Source organism: Xyrauchen texanus, chromosome 19 (genome assembly GCF_025860055.1).
Source record: "Xyrauchen texanus isolate HMW12.3.18 chromosome 19, RBS_HiC_50CHRs, whole genome shotgun sequence".
In the NCBI taxonomy this organism is placed as follows: Eukaryota; Metazoa; Chordata; class Actinopteri; order Cypriniformes; family Catostomidae; genus Xyrauchen; species Xyrauchen texanus.
In genome coordinates, this window is record NC_068294.1 from 3,513,243 (window position 1) to 3,532,876 (window position 19,634).

At 40.2% G+C, this 19,634-nt stretch overlaps 2 protein-coding genes across 5 annotated transcripts in view; one reads left to right on the forward strand and one right to left on the reverse strand.

The window, feature by feature from the left end:
• Positions 1-8,579, reverse strand: part of LOC127659488 (myotilin-like) — a 67,346-nt gene extending 58,767 nt beyond the window's left edge. Inside the window, exons 1-2 of one of the 4 annotated variants that reach the window (XM_052149339.1) lie at positions 8,279-8,579; positions 239-291 (exon numbers count right to left, since the gene is read on the reverse strand). In XM_052149339.1, coding sequence (XP_052005299.1) covers positions 239-246 — 8 coding nt within the window. In that variant the 5' untranslated portion in view covers positions 247-291; positions 8,279-8,579. The remainder of the gene's footprint in view (positions 1-238; positions 292-8,278) is intronic. The other 3 variants (XM_052149337.1, XM_052149336.1, XM_052149338.1) reach the window with 3 other exon arrangements.
• A 7,873-nt stretch (positions 8,580-16,452) lies between these two features.
• LOC127659503 (caspase-3-like) overlaps positions 16,453-19,634 on the forward strand; it is a 39,250-nt gene continuing 36,068 nt past the window's right edge. The window contains exon 1 of the mRNA XM_052149361.1: positions 16,453-16,487. The gene's annotated coding sequence lies outside the window, so the exon portion shown is untranslated. The remainder of the gene's footprint in view (positions 16,488-19,634) is intronic.

The following is a 19,634-nucleotide window of genomic DNA, read 5'->3' on the forward strand; positions in this document are numbered from 1 at the left end:
TGCAAGTCATATAGGCCACTTTTATACTTTATGAAGCTTGAAATCTTCAGGCCACTTTAAAATTAATTGCATGAAAGATCAACCAACACAGGCTTCAGTTTCTTCTTTTGCTATGGAGGAAAGAAAGTCATAGGTTTGGAATGACATTAAGGTGAGTAATTAATGACAGAATTTTCATTTTTGGGTGAACTATCCCACAATTTCCACTGCAATCTCTCTGAGCCACAATGTCTCTTACTGTGCCATGTTTCCAGTATATCCAGAGAGTGTTGATGAGCCCAGCAGGAGACACTTTAACATAAAAAGGAAAAAGACTAATAAAGAGATTTCATTTTTTATTTTTTATATAAAGGAAGAATTTGACTTTATGCACAGTTAACAACACATGCACAGTCTTTAAAGCTGAATTGTGGAATCATTCTTGTTGTTAGCGGTTTCCTGAACACTTCCTGTCTGCCAATGGTAAACCAGGTAGTCTAGCTCCAAATTCACATCATTGGTCGAGACAATATAGCTGTGTCAAGCAGGCCGGGATGTTAAAACAAACAGTGTTAACAGTTTTCAGGGAAATTAACCTATGAGAGGGTTACTTATAGGCCTTTATCACACTTCCGGTTTCAAAGAGCAGAAGTTTCGCTTAGTAGCATAAAACAACTTCAGTGGCAGTGCCCACAGTGCTCAATTTACAATTTGATTTAGGCTTGAAGCTTGAAAAGTACTATTTTTCCAGATATTTTCCTTTAAAAACAGTTCCGACCATCTGCGGAAGTGAAATTTCGAAATCTGATTTGTGCTTAGGATGAACTGAAATATTTGTGTGACTAGAACTACAGATTTGACCGTTATGAATGTAAAAGTCAGGAATGATCATCCACGTTGCAAATATATCACACAAGGCTTTTGTAATTAACCCTATAAATTATAGATATATTTAAAGTGTGAACTAATATTTCTGCGTATTTTAATATATGCAGCCTGCTCAGCCATTATAAAGATCACATTATTTTACATCACAAGCTATGATGATGTCCTCTTACCACAAGTTCCTGAGACCCAACAAAAACGTGTTTGGTGCATACAATACATCTGAAAAAATTATTTATTGAAAAAGGAATATTTTATTCATATTGCATTTGATGTGCTGAATTGAACTTTGATAAATTTCAGTCCATATTTATAGACTAAGGAGAGGTAGTTGTCATGGCCAAACTCTCAAATATTTGGTATCTCTGAAAACCTGAACTGAAAAATGTTCTTATTAAAATATTATTTTGACTATACCCACCTCCTCCTTTCCCATTTTTAACCCTGTTACATTGGTGCCGAAACCCAGGAAGGAGGAGGGATGCATTGTCGTGTAGTCTTCGCCATTGCTGTCCACCTACAGAAGCAGCCGTGGCCGTCCGCCGGGGCGGAGGAGTGGCTGCCTGCTGCCTGGATGCGGAGGAATGGCCTCCATCCGCGATGGGAGGAGGGGCTTGCTGCCGGCCACCTGGAGTGGGGGAGCCGCTGCCAGGTGCAGAGGGGCTCGCTACCGGCTGCCAGAACACGGAGGTGCGTTCCATCTTCCAGGGGTCGGAGGACTTGCTCTGGTCGCCCTGGGAGTTTTTTTTTCTCTCTCCTCTCTTTCTCTCTCTCTCTCACTCACTGTTGCTCTGCCTTGCCCTTTCCCTCTCCTGTTTTTTCCCTCCCCGTGTTCCCCTTCCCCAGCTCTAGAGAGGCAGGGAAAAGTGATTAATTTACTATGTTTGACACATAGTTTATTTTTTTTAACGTGATTAACGTAATTACCAATTTGACATTAGATTCTGGCATTCTGTTCAGCTCTGTGTGAGATCTATCTAAACACTTGGTGCGACTGGGGGGACCTTACACAGAGTTGAACACACCACAAGCAATCACAGAGCATCAAAGTGATGGAGAAAGGACCTCTTAACGTTCACTTTTTGTACAAAACATATGCTCACGCAGCAAAATAAAGACACATTTCCACAACTCGGTGGAGTGAAGTGGCCAACGTTTCCTCGGTGCCTCGTCCAATGTCTTACTGGACTATTCGAATGAAGTATAGTTATGAGGGCAGTAATAGCTCTAAAAGCAAAACAAAGCCCTATTTGGATGGTCATTGTTTCTCAGAGTAATGTCTGTGAAACAAAATTGGCATGGCTCCTCTGTGATAAAATTAATGCGTTCGGATGCCAATTATTTCACGGTGCAAAGTGAATTTGATCATCTCACGAACCCGGAAATTTGCTTCTCACATGGTCTATTGAAAGTAATATTTGTATTAGAGGGTTTTCATGTTTATTTTATACTTTTATATTTGCAATTGAATGTTTAATTTGAAATTTTGCGTTAATACTGAGCTGATGCTCAGGTGTCTTAATGGCCAGGCACATCTTTAAAATTTACATTTACATTTATGCAGTTGGCAGACACTTTTATCCAAAGCGACTTACAGTGCAGTTATTACAGGGACAATCCACCCGGAGCAATCTGGAGTTAAGTGCCTTGCTCAAGGACACAATGGTGGTGGCCGTGGGGATTGAACCAGCAACCTTCTGATTAACAGTTATGTGCTTTAGCCCACTACACCACCACTACTAAATATTTTAAACCTTTTTAAACATTTGAATGTCAATATATTGCTGATTGCTAATAACCTGCATTGTGTTTGCAGTTATTTGTCAAGTTTTGAAGAATTTATGCAAGTACAGCAAATGTACAACGAGTGCATTTCTGGAGAGCAACAGTAGAACTGCATTACAAGTGTGGTATTTTGGATGCAGTATTCCTGCAGTTTTCAGAACTGCAGAGCAAGTGTGGACATCGACCCTTTCTACGGTTCGCGTTCGCTGGCCAGGCGTATCAGTACAAGGTCCTCCCCTTCGGCATGTCCCTGTCCCCTCGCATCTTCACGAAGGTCACAGAGGCAGCCCTTGCCCAATTCGGGAAGCAGACATCTGCATTCTCAACTACCTCGACGACTGGCTCATTCTGGCCCATTCCCGAGAGTTACTATGCGCCCAAAGGCACCAGGTGCTCAGGCACCTCAGCCGTTTAGGACTTCAGGTCAGCTGGGAAAAGAGCAAGCTCAACCCGGTTCAGAGCCTCTCTTTTCTCGGCATGGAGTTAGACTCAGTCTCAATGTTAGCGCGCCTCACCAACAAGCACGCGCAGTCAGTGCTGAAATGCCTCACCGCGTTCAGGCCGGGCACCACGGTCCCCGTAAAACATTTCCAGAGGCTCCTGGGGCATATGGCGTCCTCCGCGGCGGTCGTGCTGCTGGGGTTGATGCATATGAGACCACTTCAGCACTGGCTCCAAACTCGAATCTCGAGACAAGCATGGCGCCGCGGCACGCACCGTGTGTTCATCACCCCCGCCTGCCACCAAACTTTCAAACCCTGGACAGACCTCTGCTTTCTACGGACAGGAGTCCCCTTGCAGCAGGTGTCCCGATGCGTCCTGGTCACCACAGTTGCCTCCAAATTGGGTTGGGGCATCGCGTGCAACAGGCACGCAGTCGCGGGCCATTGGAAAGGGGCCCCGCTGTGCTGGCACATCAACTGCCTAGAGTTGTTGGCTGTATTTTTTGCCGTGCGGAGGTTTCTCCCGCTAATACAGGGCAAACACGTCTTGATCCGATCAGACAGCACCACCACGGTAGAGTATATAAATCGCCAAGGCGGAATACGCTCCCGTCACATGTCACAACTCGCCCGGCATCTCCTCCTTTGGAGCCGGCAGCAACTCAAGTCACTCACATCCCAACATTTTTTTTTATAGTTTGTCTAATGGTACTAAAAACTGTTTAATAAAAAAAATCTTTATATTTTCTAACAATTCTTTCATATGTCATACTTTACAGGGTTAATGTATACATGTGTGATTTATTTCTACACTTGATATTTAAATCATATCTGAATTTCTACTCCCTATTTTCTAAGTAGTAGTTGTTGTTGTTGTTGTTGTAAGTCAATTTTAAATGATTGACTAATAACTGTAAAAACAATCATAACTTTCTTCAAAGCTTCATTATAATTTTTATATCTTTCTATATGTCTCAAGGGACTGGCTGCTCTGACATCACAACTCGTGAGTGCCTTCTCCCAGGCAATAAATACAATATATTTTGAAAGTTCATCACGAATGCCCAGCCTTATCTCATGAAACTTACAGAATGTCAGATGTTCAATGTGGGCCATAATTTTGAACTTCACTGTATGATAGATAAAATGTAAACAACAATGACAAGAAATATGCCATAGACAATCATGTAGACCATAAAAATGGAAATGAACATCACTCAAAACAAAACACTGAAACTTTTCTCACAATCTCTCTCTTTATCTATATTCTCAATGTCTTCTGTCCTAGATACTAAATGCACAATTTGTAAACAGGCCATTGATTCAAATGACTTCCATCACCATGAGTGTAACCCCTTCTGTGGGTCCAAGTTATGTCATTTCAATGGCGCTCGTGTAGAGAGAGACAATGAAACCTGAGTAGAGCTCTGAGCTAATTTGGTTGTGCCTTCTGTGTGTTAGATTTAGAAACACATGTTGCAGGATAAATCCTTCACAGTAGTTTGGAATACTTTAAAAAAGTGCCATCTCAAATATAAAGTTTTTACTTACAAAAGTTTAATCACAAAAAGTCATCCAATAACACTTTACAATAAGGTTGTATGCATTAACATTAGTTAACAAAAATAGTAAACATAAACTAACAATGAACAACACTTTAACAGGATTTATTAATTGTTTTGGTTAATTTTAATCTGTTATCTGTAAATAACAGATTTGTATTTGTACATAAGTGTGTGTATGTATATATATATATATATACTGTATTTTTGTGTATACTTATGTTTTCTATCTGCTTTTTATTTAGATTTTCTGTCTTGTTGTTGTGTTGTTTGTGCCCTGGAAGACAAATTCCTTGTATGTGAAAGCATACTTGGCAATAAAGCTCATTCTGATGCTGATTCTAATATCAACATATAGTAAAAATGAAAAACAAAATGGATATTTTAATGCATTTTGAACATGAACTAGTGATGAACAAAATAACATTAACCAAGATTAATCAAATCTGTTAAAAATAAATATTGGGGGGTATAGTGAGTATATATATATATATACTGGGTAGCTCAGCAAGTATTGACGCTGACTATCACCCCTGGAGTTGCGTGTTCGAATCCAGGGTGTGCTGAGTGACTCCAGCCAGGTCTCCTAAGCAACCAAATTGGCCTAGTTGCTAGGGAGGGTAGAGTCACATGGGGTAACCTCCTTGTGGTTACGAATAGTGGTTCTCAATCTCAACGGGGTGTGTGGTAAGTTGTGCGTGTATCGCAGAGTGTAGCATGAGCCTCCACATGCTGTGAGTCTCCGCGGTGTCATTCACAATGAGCCACATGATAAGATGCACAGACTGACAGTCTCAGAAGCGGAGGCAACTGAGACTTGTCCTCCACCACCCGGATTGAGGTGAGTAACCGCACCACCATGAGGACCTACTAAATTGTGGGAATTGAGCATTCCAAATTGGGAGAAAAGTGTATAAAAAAATATATAAATATATATAAAAAAAATATATATATTTAGTTCATGATAACTAATGCATTTACTTATGTTAGCAAATACTACTTTATTTTAAAGTGTTCATCCTATATATGTCAGCATAAGGTGGTTCTGATAACATTGCATGAATGATCATCAGAAGGATTAAACTAATATTCTGATTCAATACAAGTTAAGCTCAAACGACAGGATTTGTGGCATAACATTTTTTCTGTGTAAAGTTATAGCTAATTTTACAACTTTGTGGCATGATGATGTCAACAAACACTAAAACCCTAAAATGACTGTAAAAATTATGATTTAAACAACTTCACATCTCAAATAATACACAAGCTTTAACAGAAAAATTAACGTAAGTGGTTTAATCAAATTAAAGCTTTACATTTCCACCTTTAAACCCTCCAAAATTAACTTCCATTGTAAGTGCGTCACTGCAACTTCGATTTTTGCTTTTTTAAATAAAAAAGCAGGAAACCGATGGAGTGCGTACTCCAGGTAGGGAATGAGGTTTTTCCCCAAGTGAAGGAGTTCAAGTACCTGGGGGTCTTGTTCATGAGTGAGGGGACAATGGAGCGGGAGGTTGGCCGGAGAATCGGGGCAGCGGGGGCGGTATTGCACTCGCTCTATCGCACCGTTGTCACGAAAAGAGAGCTGAGCCGAAAGGCAAAGCTCTCGATCTACCGGTCAATTTTTGTTCCTACCCTCACCTATGGTCATGAAGGTTGGGTCATGACCGAAAGAACTAGGTCGAGAGTACAAGCGGCCGAAATGGGCTTCCTCAGAAGGGTGGCGGGCTTCTCCCTTAGAGATAGGGTGAGGAGCTCAGTCATCCGTGAGGAGCTCGGAGTAGAGCCGCTGCTCCTTTGCGTTGAAAGGAGTCAGTTGAGGTGGTTTGGGCATCTGGTAAGGATGCCCCCTGGCCGCCTCCCTAGGGAGGTGTTTCAGGCACGTCCAGCTGGGAGGAGGCCTCGGGGAAGACCCAGGACTAGGTGGAGAGATTACATCTCCACACTGGCCTGGGAATGCCTCGGGGTCCCCCAGTCAGAGTTGGTTAATGTGGCTCGGGATAGGGAAGTTTGGGGCCCCCTGCTGGAGCAGCTGCCCCCGCGACGCGACTTCGGATAAGCGGTTGAAGATGGATGGATGGATAAATAAAAGGAGGCATGAGTTCAAATTATTACAAGCTTAACATGTATTGAATTTAATCCAACTTTTATGAATGTGATTATGTTTATTTCACTCAATAGTCAATGAAATATACTATACAGAGAATGGACTGTCATAAGGTTTGTCTATAAAAGTAGCATTTATGTATAGTGAGGTAAATGGTCTGCACTTATATAGTGCCTGTTTAACCTTAGCGGTTTCAAAGCACTTTACACTGCACACACCCATTCACACACACACCCACACACACACACACACACACATTCACACACCAATGACAGCAATACAATTAGCACACATATACAGTACATCTAAGGTCACATTTTAAAACACACTTTGTGCAGTTAGTGCAATAAAAAAAATTATTTATTCTCTATTATTTATTCTTTATTTAGACTTATGTGTTTTCCATATGTGTGCTCAAAGGAATACTCCACCAAAAAATGAAAATGTAGTCACCATTTAGTCATCCGTCAAAACCTCTATAGCTTTTTTCATCTTTTGAACACAAAATTAGATGCTAGATACAATGAAAGTGAATAGTGACTGAGACTCTCAGTTTGCAGAACAGATCCTTATGAATGAAAGAACATCATACAGGTTTAGAATTCATGATGGTAAGTAAAGTATGACAGATTTTCAATTTTTGGGTGAACCATCTCTTTAACTGGCAAAATACCTTTAAATATTTTAGCTTATTGTTATTGAGCCCCTTAGAAAACAGAGAGGAAATTTATTTTCTGAAATAGTTTTGCAATCCTACCCAGTTATTTTGGTTTCCCTCACAATAAATTAACTATGGTTTTACTAGAGTAATAGTACAACTATGGTTACTGTAGTAAAACTTTGGTTAACACTTATAAAAATTGTAACCATGGTTTTGCTACAGTAATCATAATTTAACCCTGTTTTTTGTTGTAAAACTGTAGTAAGCACAAGATTAACCATGATTACTTCAGTAACGTTTACTACAATATAACTATAGTAAAACCATGCTATAGTGCAAAAACATTTTATAGAATTTATTACCATGAGTTTAGTACCATGACCACTTCTTTTTTCATTTTTTTTACTTATTTGCTTAATTTGATGTGATCTGATTATGGGAATTTGAATATACATAATGCTGTACATAATGCTAGTTTGCTGTACATAATGCGGTGTTCAGTTCTTAAAGAATTAATCTAAAATTTTCTTTCCACACAAAATTATCTGAATTCAGCCTAACATTGATTGAGCTGAGAGTGGAGTGCTGGAACCCATGGACTGTAGCACCAATGATCAACAAGATGTCTCAAAAACTGCTCTGCAGACAGTTGTATTTTTGGCACAACCATGTAATGTCTGTCCATCAAACAGGAGCAAGAATACAAGTCCACATGTTTAAAGAAATGCAAAGTCGGTATATAAAGTTACATCAGAACATCTTATAGCCAGAACACAACGCATGTTCCTTAAATCAAGTTGGCACCTGACAAAACAATATATATTCTCTGCACCTGTTTCACAAACCGGAGCCTTACCGGTGTATCCTTTTAGAGCTGAGGGGACAATAAAAAATCCACTGGGCTGATAACACCAAGACTAAAGGGCGTCATGAAGAATCTGCACAACTTATTGCCCTCTTCCCCTCTCAAAGAGTGTGCAGAAAGTCTTTCTCACCCCTCTTTGACAGGTTGTCTTCTACACAGATAAAGAAATAGTGGATATGGAATGAGCACTCAGTCCAGGCTGTAGTTAAACTGACGGCAGTCCTGCCTGACTGCAGGTTGTCTGGGTAGGTATAAGGTGCAGAGAAAAGTGAAGAAGTTCTAGTCCTGTCTCATATTTCAGTCTGTTCATCTGACAGCTGACTCCACAGTAAACGGCTGAACCAAACACTGAGTTAAATATAGCCCACATTCATGTTCTCAGCCTTAGAGATCAAGATAGCATTTACAAGAAGCTAACATCCAGCAAAGATTACTTCTACTAAACTTTGTTCTGTCTAGCCCTCTCCCAGGCAAAATGGCTTGGTCATTGGGTTGGTTAAGCCAGTTACATATTACAAGACTGATGTGCATGCTTAAAGACTTGCAAGTAGTTAATATAATACGGCAAATGTCACAAATAGATGCTGGATAACATAAGAATGATTAATGAGGGGGGCGTGTCTGTCAGTTAGGGTGTGGTTGACCAGATGTGGTTGTCATATGTGTTTAAGTGATAGTTGGTTGACTGTTAGGGTTGACAGATATTTTTGAGTGATAGTTGGTTGACCGTTGGTTTGCAGCTGACAGATATGGTTGAGAGAGAGTTGGTTGACTGTTGAAGATATTTAAAAGAGCATTGTGGTAAGTTACCACATACAGAAAATATTCTGATCGTTGGTGACAATCTCCAGAGAGAGCTCATGTGAAAATGTCAGAGGTTGACTTTTGGCCTGAAGCAAGAGAATGGTTTGAGTCTGCCAGAGTTTAATAACACTAACTGATTAACCACAAGTATTTTTACTCCCCTTTCTCTCTCTCTCTCTCTCTCTCTCTCTCTCTCTCTCTCTCAATTACACAACTTTTAGAGGCCTAGTACCCACACACACCCAATTTTTTCACACTTTTGTTTGTGAAACTTAAAGTTAAGGTTGACAACCCCCACACGATTAACATCATCAACACTCACTCTGTGTTGAAGTGTTTCCAAACTCCTCCCTCTGAAAATGTCTTATATAAAGTTGATATATAAGAAAACTCACTATATATATAGGCCTAATGTATGTGAATATTATAAAAAACATAAAATGGGCACAAAGAATTTCACAGTAGTGTGTAATTTTACGGGAGCAACTTTAAAACGGGCTTGACATAAATCTTCTCAGTAGTAAATTGACTGATCCATGTTTAGCAATGTAAAAGGCTAAGGTGCATTTAGTCTCATCAACAGACAAAGTCCTAGTGATGCAAATGAGTACATATGCACCTGCTTTTGGGATTTGCACTCATGATGTGCATATTTTGTTAGACCTGACTTCTTAACACATAGTATGACTTTTCGTTTATGTTTGATAATTAATTGTCTAAAATCGCCAAGTATATTTAAAAATAGCCAAAATAGCTCCTTGTCGCGAAACATCATTAGAAGTCGCAGCTATGAAAAAATCGCCAAATTTTGTGAAAAATTCTCCAAATTGGCACCACTGACCACCACACACTAAACGGAAAACTTATACCAGAGAAAAGGCTTATTTAATACTTACAGAAAAGACCAACTAATGTAGAATCTCTGGTCCCTTATAAGAGCTTTCTGTGTAGATTCTATGTTATAAATATTGTTTCATTGTCCTTTTTTATATCACTGATAGTGGGACATGATATTGATGCCAATGTAAGTCCTTACATTTTTCATCTTTTTGGTCTGTCTAATTTTCACCCATGCCAACAAACAATAATTATATTGACTTTCATTTTAAAAAAATTAACATGTAGAATTAATTTTTGTATTATTTTGTTTTTATTGATAATATTACATATGACAGATACATAATTTTTTATTAGAAGCAACAAACAAATGTCCTGCTGAGTATGTGTTCCCTATGAAAAACATAATAAAATAACAATACTACAAATAATCAAAATACTAATAATCATATTTTAAGGTAAACAGTTAGATTTTCTTTTACCATTGCAAATGTACTGGTCACACTAGTTTAGAGAGCACAAGTAGAGCTAGAAATCAACCAAAGACATTATTTATTTATTTGGTCATAAATGCTCAATCTCAGAGTTTAAGTAAAAACAGAGATGTGTCTAAGAGCCACCCCCCTGTAACAAAGGACAATAGTAAAAATGTAAACTTGTAAAAACCTTTAGTTTAAAATCAAAAAGTTTTATATTCAGTGATCATAAAACCCATAAAACTATATCCAAGTTTGTAAATTAGTAATAAAAAAGTTTTAGTAAAAAACACAAAATAGCTTATGGTGAGTAAACAAAAAGTACACATAGGCTACTGATCTTTTGTGGTTCATGATTTTAAGTCTGTCAGACAATGCTATTATGTAAAATAAGGGGCAAGGCACAGCCCAGATGGTCCCCAGCCTGAGTCGGGCGATGGGGGTATGTGGCGAGTGTGGGGGGCGTGGCCGAGCAATGAGAAGGGACGGCTGGGGGAGAATGATCGCAATCAGCTGGGAGAGAGATAAAGAGGAGCAAGAGCCATAGTTTGAGAGAGAGAGCGAGAGAGAGAGATGCATGAAGCCTGTTTGTGTTTCTTTATGTTTATACGTAGTTGGCTGAAAAGCAGTGCATGTTTTAATGTGTTGCTGAAAAGCAATGTTTTTGTTATACACTGTTAAGTATCCATTAAATGTCTTACATGGATTGTTCACCCGGCTTCTGCTTCCTCCTTCTTAATAAAGTCAGAGGTCTGCCACACTACCTTTTGTCTTTCTATAGTCCCACAAGACGTATGCATCAACATACCTAACCTAACCATAACCGTTTACAATTTTTTATTTTTTATTTAAATCACTTTTAATTTCATGAATAGGCTTCTAACTCAAATTATAACATGGTGTTGATGATGTCACACTCTGATATTTACAATTTTGTATAAGACTATATTAACTCCAGGAACAGTTTTAGGCTCCGTGGATACATAAGGGGGTCTTCCTTTGATGAAAAATAGTAATCCAAATCAGAATGAGCTTTATTACGAAGTGTTCTCACGTACGCAAGGAATTTTTATTTTTTTTGGTGATACAAGGAGAAACAATTGCACGCAGAACATTACAGTGAGTCACAGAATTAATAGACATACAAATAATAGGATATATAACAGAATGGTGTATGTACATGTGTAATGTTCATGAGGAAAATGGCCTGAGGGTAAAAACTGTTCTTATGCTTGGATGTCCTGGCGCTCAGTGCTCTGTAGCACCGGCCAGAGGGCAACAGTTCAAGAGGGAGTGGGTAGGGTGTGTGGGGTCCAGAGTGATTCTACCTGCATGTTTCCTCACTGTGGAGACGTACAGGTCTTGGGGGGTGGGCAGGGGGGCACCAGTAATTCTCTCAGCAGTCCTGGCTGTCTGTTGTAGTTTCCTTCTGTCTGATTTGGACGTTGAACCAAACTAGACAGTTATAGATCTACACAGGACAGACTAAATGACGGCCGAGTAGAACTGTGTCAGAAGCTCCTGCGGCAGCCAGAACTTCCTCTTCTGGTGAAGGAAGTACAAACTTTGCTGAGCCTTCTTCACAATGGTGTCTATGTGGGTGTCCCACTTCAGGTCCTGAGAGATGGTAGAGTCCAGGAAACTGAATGACCCCACTGTTGCCAAAGTGCTGTTCAGGATGGTGGGGGGAGGGGGGGATTTCTCTTGAAGTCCACTTTCATCTCTACCTTTTTGAGCATTTTCACACTGCTTCATGGATCTATTGCTAGGGAGGGTAGAGTCACATGGGGTAACCTCCTCGTGGTCATGATTAGTGGTTCTCGCTCTCAATGGGGTGCATGGTCATTTGTGCGTGGAACGCGGAGAATAGAATGGGCCTCCACATGCTGTGAATCTCTGTGGTGACATGCACAGTGTGCCACGTGATAAGGTGCACAGGTTGACTATCTCAGAAGCAGAGACAACTGAGACTTGTCCTCCGCCACCCGGATTGATGTGAGTAACCATTCCACCACGAGGACCTAGTTAGCTGTGGGAATTAAGCATTCCATATTAGGGAGAAAAGGGGATAAATACACTGACCCGCTGAGGTGTGGACAGGTGTAAAGACCCCTGAAATTGTCCTGTGGTATCTGGCACCAAGACATTAGCAGCAGATCTTTTAAGTCCTGTAAGTTTCGAGGTGGAGCAACAGTGGATTGGACTTGTTGGTCCAGCACATCCTCAATGCTCAATCAGATTGCATTGTGTGTTATGACACATTCCTCCCGTAACCATCATTAACATTTTCTTTGACCACAGTAGACCTTCTGACCAGACGGGATAGCATTCTTTACCCTTGTTCACTGATTAGCTATGGCCTGTGGTGGTGGGGGCGTGTTTGAGTGCTGACTTGTGGAGGGTGAGTGAGATCAGGAGATGAGAACGGTAAGGAACATCACCTGGCATTGATTGTTTCTAACAGCTGTTTGTCATTGCAGTGAGAGTGGAGACGGATTTTAAGAGCGAGCCTGACGCCAGTGTGGGGTGAGCTTCCTACGCGCGCACACACACAGAAAGCATGTGCTGAGTTTTGTGTTGTTTGTAAAAATAAATTACCTTTTTGAGCTGTTGTTCGCCATCTCCCGCTTCCTTGCACCCCATCACGAACTTTGTTACACTGGTGCCAAAACATGGAAGTTGAAGGAGGAAGAACGCCACCACAAAGGCTTCACCGCTGGAGGAAATGTTTAAGACTGTGTTGAGGGGTCTGAGTAGGAACTTTTAATACAATTGCTTTTCAGCTTCACAACAAAGTATTGGCTTTTCAGCACTTAAACAAAACAATTTACAGAACACACACAGCATCTCTGGTCTGTCTGTCCCTGGTCTTTCACTCCGGTGGTCTTCTAACGCCTGTCTCCATTATCACTGAAACAAAACACAGGTTTTTAATATCAACAATCACCAGGCCCAGTGACAGTCACACGACCATGTCTCCCGCTCCACAGACCCTCGCCAGCATCCACCAGTCGCAGCATCGGGCCCTCCTTTTTGTTGCGCACGGAGCATAAGCAGTGGTTCGTCGCACTCCTCCAGGCCCAAGCACTTGTCACTACATTGATGTCACGTACACTACGTAAGCTGTATGAATTATTCAGTATTAAATCTATTCAAACGATGTTCACAACCGCAAACTGATGGCTTCGTTGAACGGTTTAATAAAACCCTGAAAAACATGATTCGTAAGTTCATGCACGAAGACGCTCGTAATTGGGATAAGTGACTTGAATCCCCTGTTATTTGCAGTTCAAGTGGTCCCGCAAGGCTCCAGGGGGTTCTCCCCATTTGAATGATTGTATGGGCGTAAGCCTCTCTGTGTCTCCTGAGAGCAAAACTTCACACATTGGGGCATCTATCACAGGAGAATTTGCTACAGGCTCAAGAATGTCAGACCCAACAGGTGAGCTCGACTAATATAATTTACAAAGGGAGATAAAATACTTGTATTGCTACCAGAGCATGTGAGCGGAGAGGAGCTTTGAGTGGAGCGTTGATAATTCCACCTGAGCGGAGAACGCTTATTTTAAAATTACGCTCCACTCGCTCAGTGCCACTCGCTCAACCCAGAATGCGCTTTGTGATATGCTGGTTTGGGAATCTGTGAAATAAGCAATAGGCCTGAGGTTATGTAGCATTGTTTTAGTGAAGTTGCGATCCTTATAGCCTAAATAAATGCAAAGTATAAATCAAAGTTAAGAACAAGGAAATTCAAAAGGGAGGATTTTATCTCCCTTTGTAAATTCTATTAGTCGAGCTCACCTGTTATATAGCTGGGTCTGACATTCTTGAGCCTGTAGCAAATTCTCCTGTGATAGATGCCCCAATGTGTGAAGTTTTGCTCTCAGGTCAAGAATGTATTGAAGGTCATTCCTCAAAGTTTTCCCTCATGACTTCTAAGACCTTGGGAAACGTACGCCTCACATTAACAGAGAGCACATGGATGTGCTACGTGAACATGGTAGTGCAGCAAAAGGTGAGCTAGTAGGCTACACTACTATTTGATAATAAATGAATAAATGTCAGTGCAGCTGCAAGCTAGATGCAGGCCCTCTTCTGCAGGGTTGCGAACGTTAGAGCACCCTCAATTGAATATGTAAGCTTAATTGGAGTGGAGGTGGCATAGTGGACTAAAGCACATAACTGGTAATCAGAAGGTTGCTGGTTCAATCCCCAGATCCGCCACCATTGTGTCCTTGAGCAAGGCACTTAACTCCAGGTTGCTCCGGGGGATTGTTTCTGTAATAAGTGCACTGTAAGTCGCTTTGGATAAAAGAGTCTGCCATTCATGCGCAGAGAAAAAAAGCTCTAAATGATTGTACGTTAGAAAAATTTTTTTTCTTAAACAAAGGCAGTGAACTTTGTGAATTAAATAATTTTTATTTATTTTGGTATCATTAAACATTAGTTCATCTAATATATATATATTGGAAATCTCACTTTATGAAGGACAAATATTTTTTATTTGTTTAATCCATGGTTAAACCTGTACATATAAAGAGTGCAAGCACACAACACATGATCGTTTGAAGCATATAAAGTCCAGATTCACTTTAGAATTCGTTTAAAAAATATCAAGGACAAACAGAGTGGGCACATGGTTGTAGTGTAGAGGCAGAGGCGTTTGGATCCATTTGCAGTAGTTTATTCACACATGCGATCAAACAGAGAGAAGCAGACATAAACAGAAACAGGCTCTGATAAAGGGACAATCCAGTACTCGTAATCAGACACAGGCAAGGGTCAGGGCAGGCAGCAAAGGTTCACAGAGTCTAGAGTCCAAGCAGAGATCTAAGGTCCAGATAATAACGGGAATCAGGGAATAACGCTTGGTAATGTCAGCTGAGCAAAACAACACTTCGCAAAGTAACAATGAAAGGGACAGTCCAGATATAGGGGAGATAATGATGAACAGGTGACGGTGATGAGGATAATCAGATAGACCAGGCAGGGATGGAGATAGATAATGACCAGAGGGAAAGATGGGAAGTGCAGTTCTAAAACTCCGGAGAGAGGGAGCGGATGAAACCAGAGGGAGGCGTAGCTGAGCGCTCCCTGACAATGGTATCTACTAATATATTAATTATTATATAATTAACCACAGTCCTTTAGATTGCATGTGATTCATACATATAAAATTGTATGGAATATTAATAAAGCAACAACACTGAAAAAGAGAAAAACATTCACTGATCTTTTCTGGATACATTTATACATCCTTTAAAACTGAACACAAAATTAGGATGAGAAATTGCTAATTTTAATTTGAAGACTTATAGCTCTAAATCAGAAACCTATTAATGTATCAAATCTACAGTATAATCATTCCTTGGAGACAACTGAAAAACAATGATGAATTTCACTTTTAACTGCAATATTTTTCATTGTACCAGTCCATGTTTTCATTATTGCCATAAACGACTCAAACAAACTTTAAAGTTGAAAAGATTGTGTTTTCGCAGAAAGCAAAAAACAAAACAATAGGGCCAATGCGGCAAGATTTCACTTGGTGAATACATTCAGACGGTGCGAAGAAATAATCAAACCTGGAATAAGAATTATGAGGGTGAGAATAGAATGTATAATTTCTGTTTTTCAGGTGCAGCTCCCTCCAAGTATCCCGCAGACTCTCTCACCTTAGATATCGAAAGGGCCCATAGATCTCCCTCTTTTGCGCCTAGCAATCCGAACTCACCCCCGAGGAGTGTGCTGGTTCACTTTTTGCTGTTTACAGAAAAGGAAACTGTTCTGAGGACAGCGTTAAAGAAGACGATTACCCACGAGGGCGCGGAGCTTGCCAGTGTCGTGCAGAAACGTCGCAAGTTCAGCTCAGTGGTCAAGATTATGGCCTCTTGTGGTTTCTATCGCGGATTCGCCTACCCCGCCCAGCTCAGGTGCTTACACCTGGGGAAGATTCGCTTGTTCGATGATCCGAACTCGGTTAAAGCTTTTCTGGATTCTCTGGACCGATAAATCTGATCTTTATCTGTAATTTACTCCTTATCTCTCAGAGGATTACCTTACTTTTTGAACTCACCAGACTTGTAAGTGTAGCTTATTTTTTTTTTTAGATTATTATTGTATATTGTTGCTTTTAATATTCGTTACGTGGGATCGTTTTTTCTTTTTGAAGGGGATTTAGACGCTGTAGGGTCATACGCTTGTTCCACTTTCCCTTTCCTGTCCCCTTTTTTAATTTTTTTGCTCAGCGGGTTCAGTCATTCTAATCACATTATTTCATCCTATAGATTATGGAGTAATTCTTGAGGGCGCTATTTTTCTCATTTGCATTAGTATGATGACAGGTTTATTTACGTTCATCATCTCATTTTGTGACTTTTTGATGTTATTTGTGCGCTATAATTTGGGGATGGGGTTTGGGGGGTGGATTCAACACTAAATACAGTGTTCAATTTGTGGTACTGTTCTGTTCAAATTTGGTGTAAAAAAATTTACTTTTGTCAGCTCATCAGCTTCTTAAATTAATTTTTTTTTTGCATGCATGCATGGTATTGTCAAGCTAGTAACTTGGAATGTGAAGGGTATTGGCCATGTTATAAAGAGGAATTTGTTTTTGACATTTCTTTAAAAAGAATGCATATCCATTGCTCTTTTGCAGGAAACCCACTTAGGACACTGAACATTGTAAACTCAAAAGAGATTGGGTGGGTCAGATATATTACTCCTCTTTTACATCGAATAGTAGGGGTGTTGCAACTTTAATTCACAAGAACATCCCATTCAGTCTGGATTATGTAGAGTCTGAATCTGAAGTGAGATTTGTATTAATCTCGCTCTATGTTTTTGGAGTGCATCTCACTATTGGAAATATGTATGCCCCAAATACTGACTGCCTCAGTTTTATATCTCGGACAGTTTTGCAGTTTAACCGGTTTTGTGGAAACCTGGGGTTTTTGGATGGGGATTTTAATTGTATAATTGATAATAACTTGGATAAATCCACCCTGCATACACTGACAGGCCACAAATCCTCCCAATTTACAGAATGTTTTGTGAAGATTTAGGCCTAGAAGATACTTGGAGGGAGCTGCACCTGAAAAACAGAAATTATACATTCTATTCTCACCCTCATAATTCTTATTCCAGGTTTGATTATTTCTTCGCACCGTCTGAATGTATTCACCAAGTGAAATCTTGCCGCATTGGCCCTATTGTTTTGTCCACCCATAGTCCTGTTTACTTAGACCTTGATATTAATTTGTCCACTCCTAAATCCAATTATTGGAAGTTTAATGTTTCACATTTGAATAATGATGATTTTTGTATGTTCCTAAAGCAGAAAATAGCTAATTACTGGCAGGACAACCAGAACTCTCCTGTTTCTTCAGCGACAAAGTGGGATGCTGTTAAAGTGGTGCCACGGGGCCTGGCTATCTCCTGTGCTTCTTTAGTGAGTAAATTCAAGACCCAAAAAAGGAGAGAATTAGAGGCCAAAGTAATTAATTTAGAAAACCAGCACAAAAATTACCAAATTAGACCAACAGAGTCAGAGCTAAATAAAATTTAGACCACACGGAGAATATAAAAAAAATTACTGTTTTTTTTTTAAGTAAGCAAAAATATTAAGAATTCGGAAATAAATCTAGTAATTTACTTGCATATCAACTAAAAAAGGCACAAGACCCCAGAGGGCACTGTATCTTCTGATCCCCAGATAATTAATGATACTTTTCCCTATTTTTATAAGACTTTATATAAAGCTGAAGGTTGTGGTTTGAAGGAGGATTTATCAGATTATTTGTGTAAAAAAATGTATCCTGCTGTTTCTGAGACAAACAGAACTCTTTTAAATGCCCCTTCACTAAGGAGGAAATTTGGCAAGCTATCCAATCCATGCCTTCAGGCAAAGCTCCGGGCCCATATGGGTTCCCACTCAAATTTTACTAGCAATTCTGGCAGTATATCAGCCCAATCTTAATGCCTGCAATTAATAATCTCTTAGAGCTAAATTCAATGCCTGATTCTTGGTCCTCTGCCGTTATCAGCCTTATTTTGAAAAAAGACAAAGACCCTTTGGATTGCTCCTCTTAGGCTACGCCCGATTAGTTTATCTATCGTTTTGTCGGACAAGACCGGATTTGTAAAATCTACATATGGCTCTGATATGTTTTATCACTTGTAGAGGCATGTGTTATGACTTGTTTAAAGTAAATAAAGGTCATTTAGAACTGAAAAATTTTAAAGCATTATTTGAAGATGTTCAATGACATATGTGCTAAAAGAGAAATATTTCTGGTAGACCCGATTATCTAACAGCCGTTGTAAACCAGTCCAAAATAAACCGTGAGATTTTGTATACAAAAACACAACAATACAATCACATAATTTCAGATGTGTACATCACTAATCATTTGATCATTTAATAAATGTCTGCCTATAGTCTATATTTCACCCCCTGTGTACATGCTTGGAACCAAGTATACCACAAAGAAATGTAATGTTGGAGCGGGATTTAAGCGAACGCTTTACCAGTGAACGTGAGCTATACTTGAGCGTAGCGTCCGCTTGGGCTGTGTGCGATTGAGTTGAGCATGCATGGAGCGGATTATTGAGTTACTCACTGCTCCGCTTCACTCAAATGCTCTGATTGCTACCCACATCAAGCTCTTACTTGCAAAGTGGCAAGGCCAGTCGGGGAACTCGATTATGTGGTTAAACGAATGGACAGGGGCAGAGCATGGCAAATTTACCACCTCAAAATCTTAAAACTATGGAGGGAGGTGGTTCCAGTGGCTTTGGCAATGGTGGTAATGGAGAGGGAGGAGCTCAGGCCAGGGGTGAACTTAAAAGCCAATCGCAGCACCCCATTCACTTGTGGAGACCACATCTTACCATCACATATCACGGACGTGGCCCGGTTTGCACAGAGAATTCTTGGACGTGTCTCGCCCCTTCCCAGTCATACAAACCTCATAAAACACCATATCGAAACAACCCTATGGATAGTGGTACGCAGTCGTGCCTACCGATTACCCAAGTACAAAAAAGTGGTTTTAGAAGAATTAAAGGCCATGTTCGATATGGGGGCAGTGACTGGGCCAGCCCGGTAGTACTGGTTCCGAAGAGCGATAGCTCGGTCCGGTTCTGTGTGGATTATAGAAAGGTCAATGCGGTATCGAAATTTGACATGTATACAAAGCCTCGTATTGACGAAATGGTTGTGCGCGGCT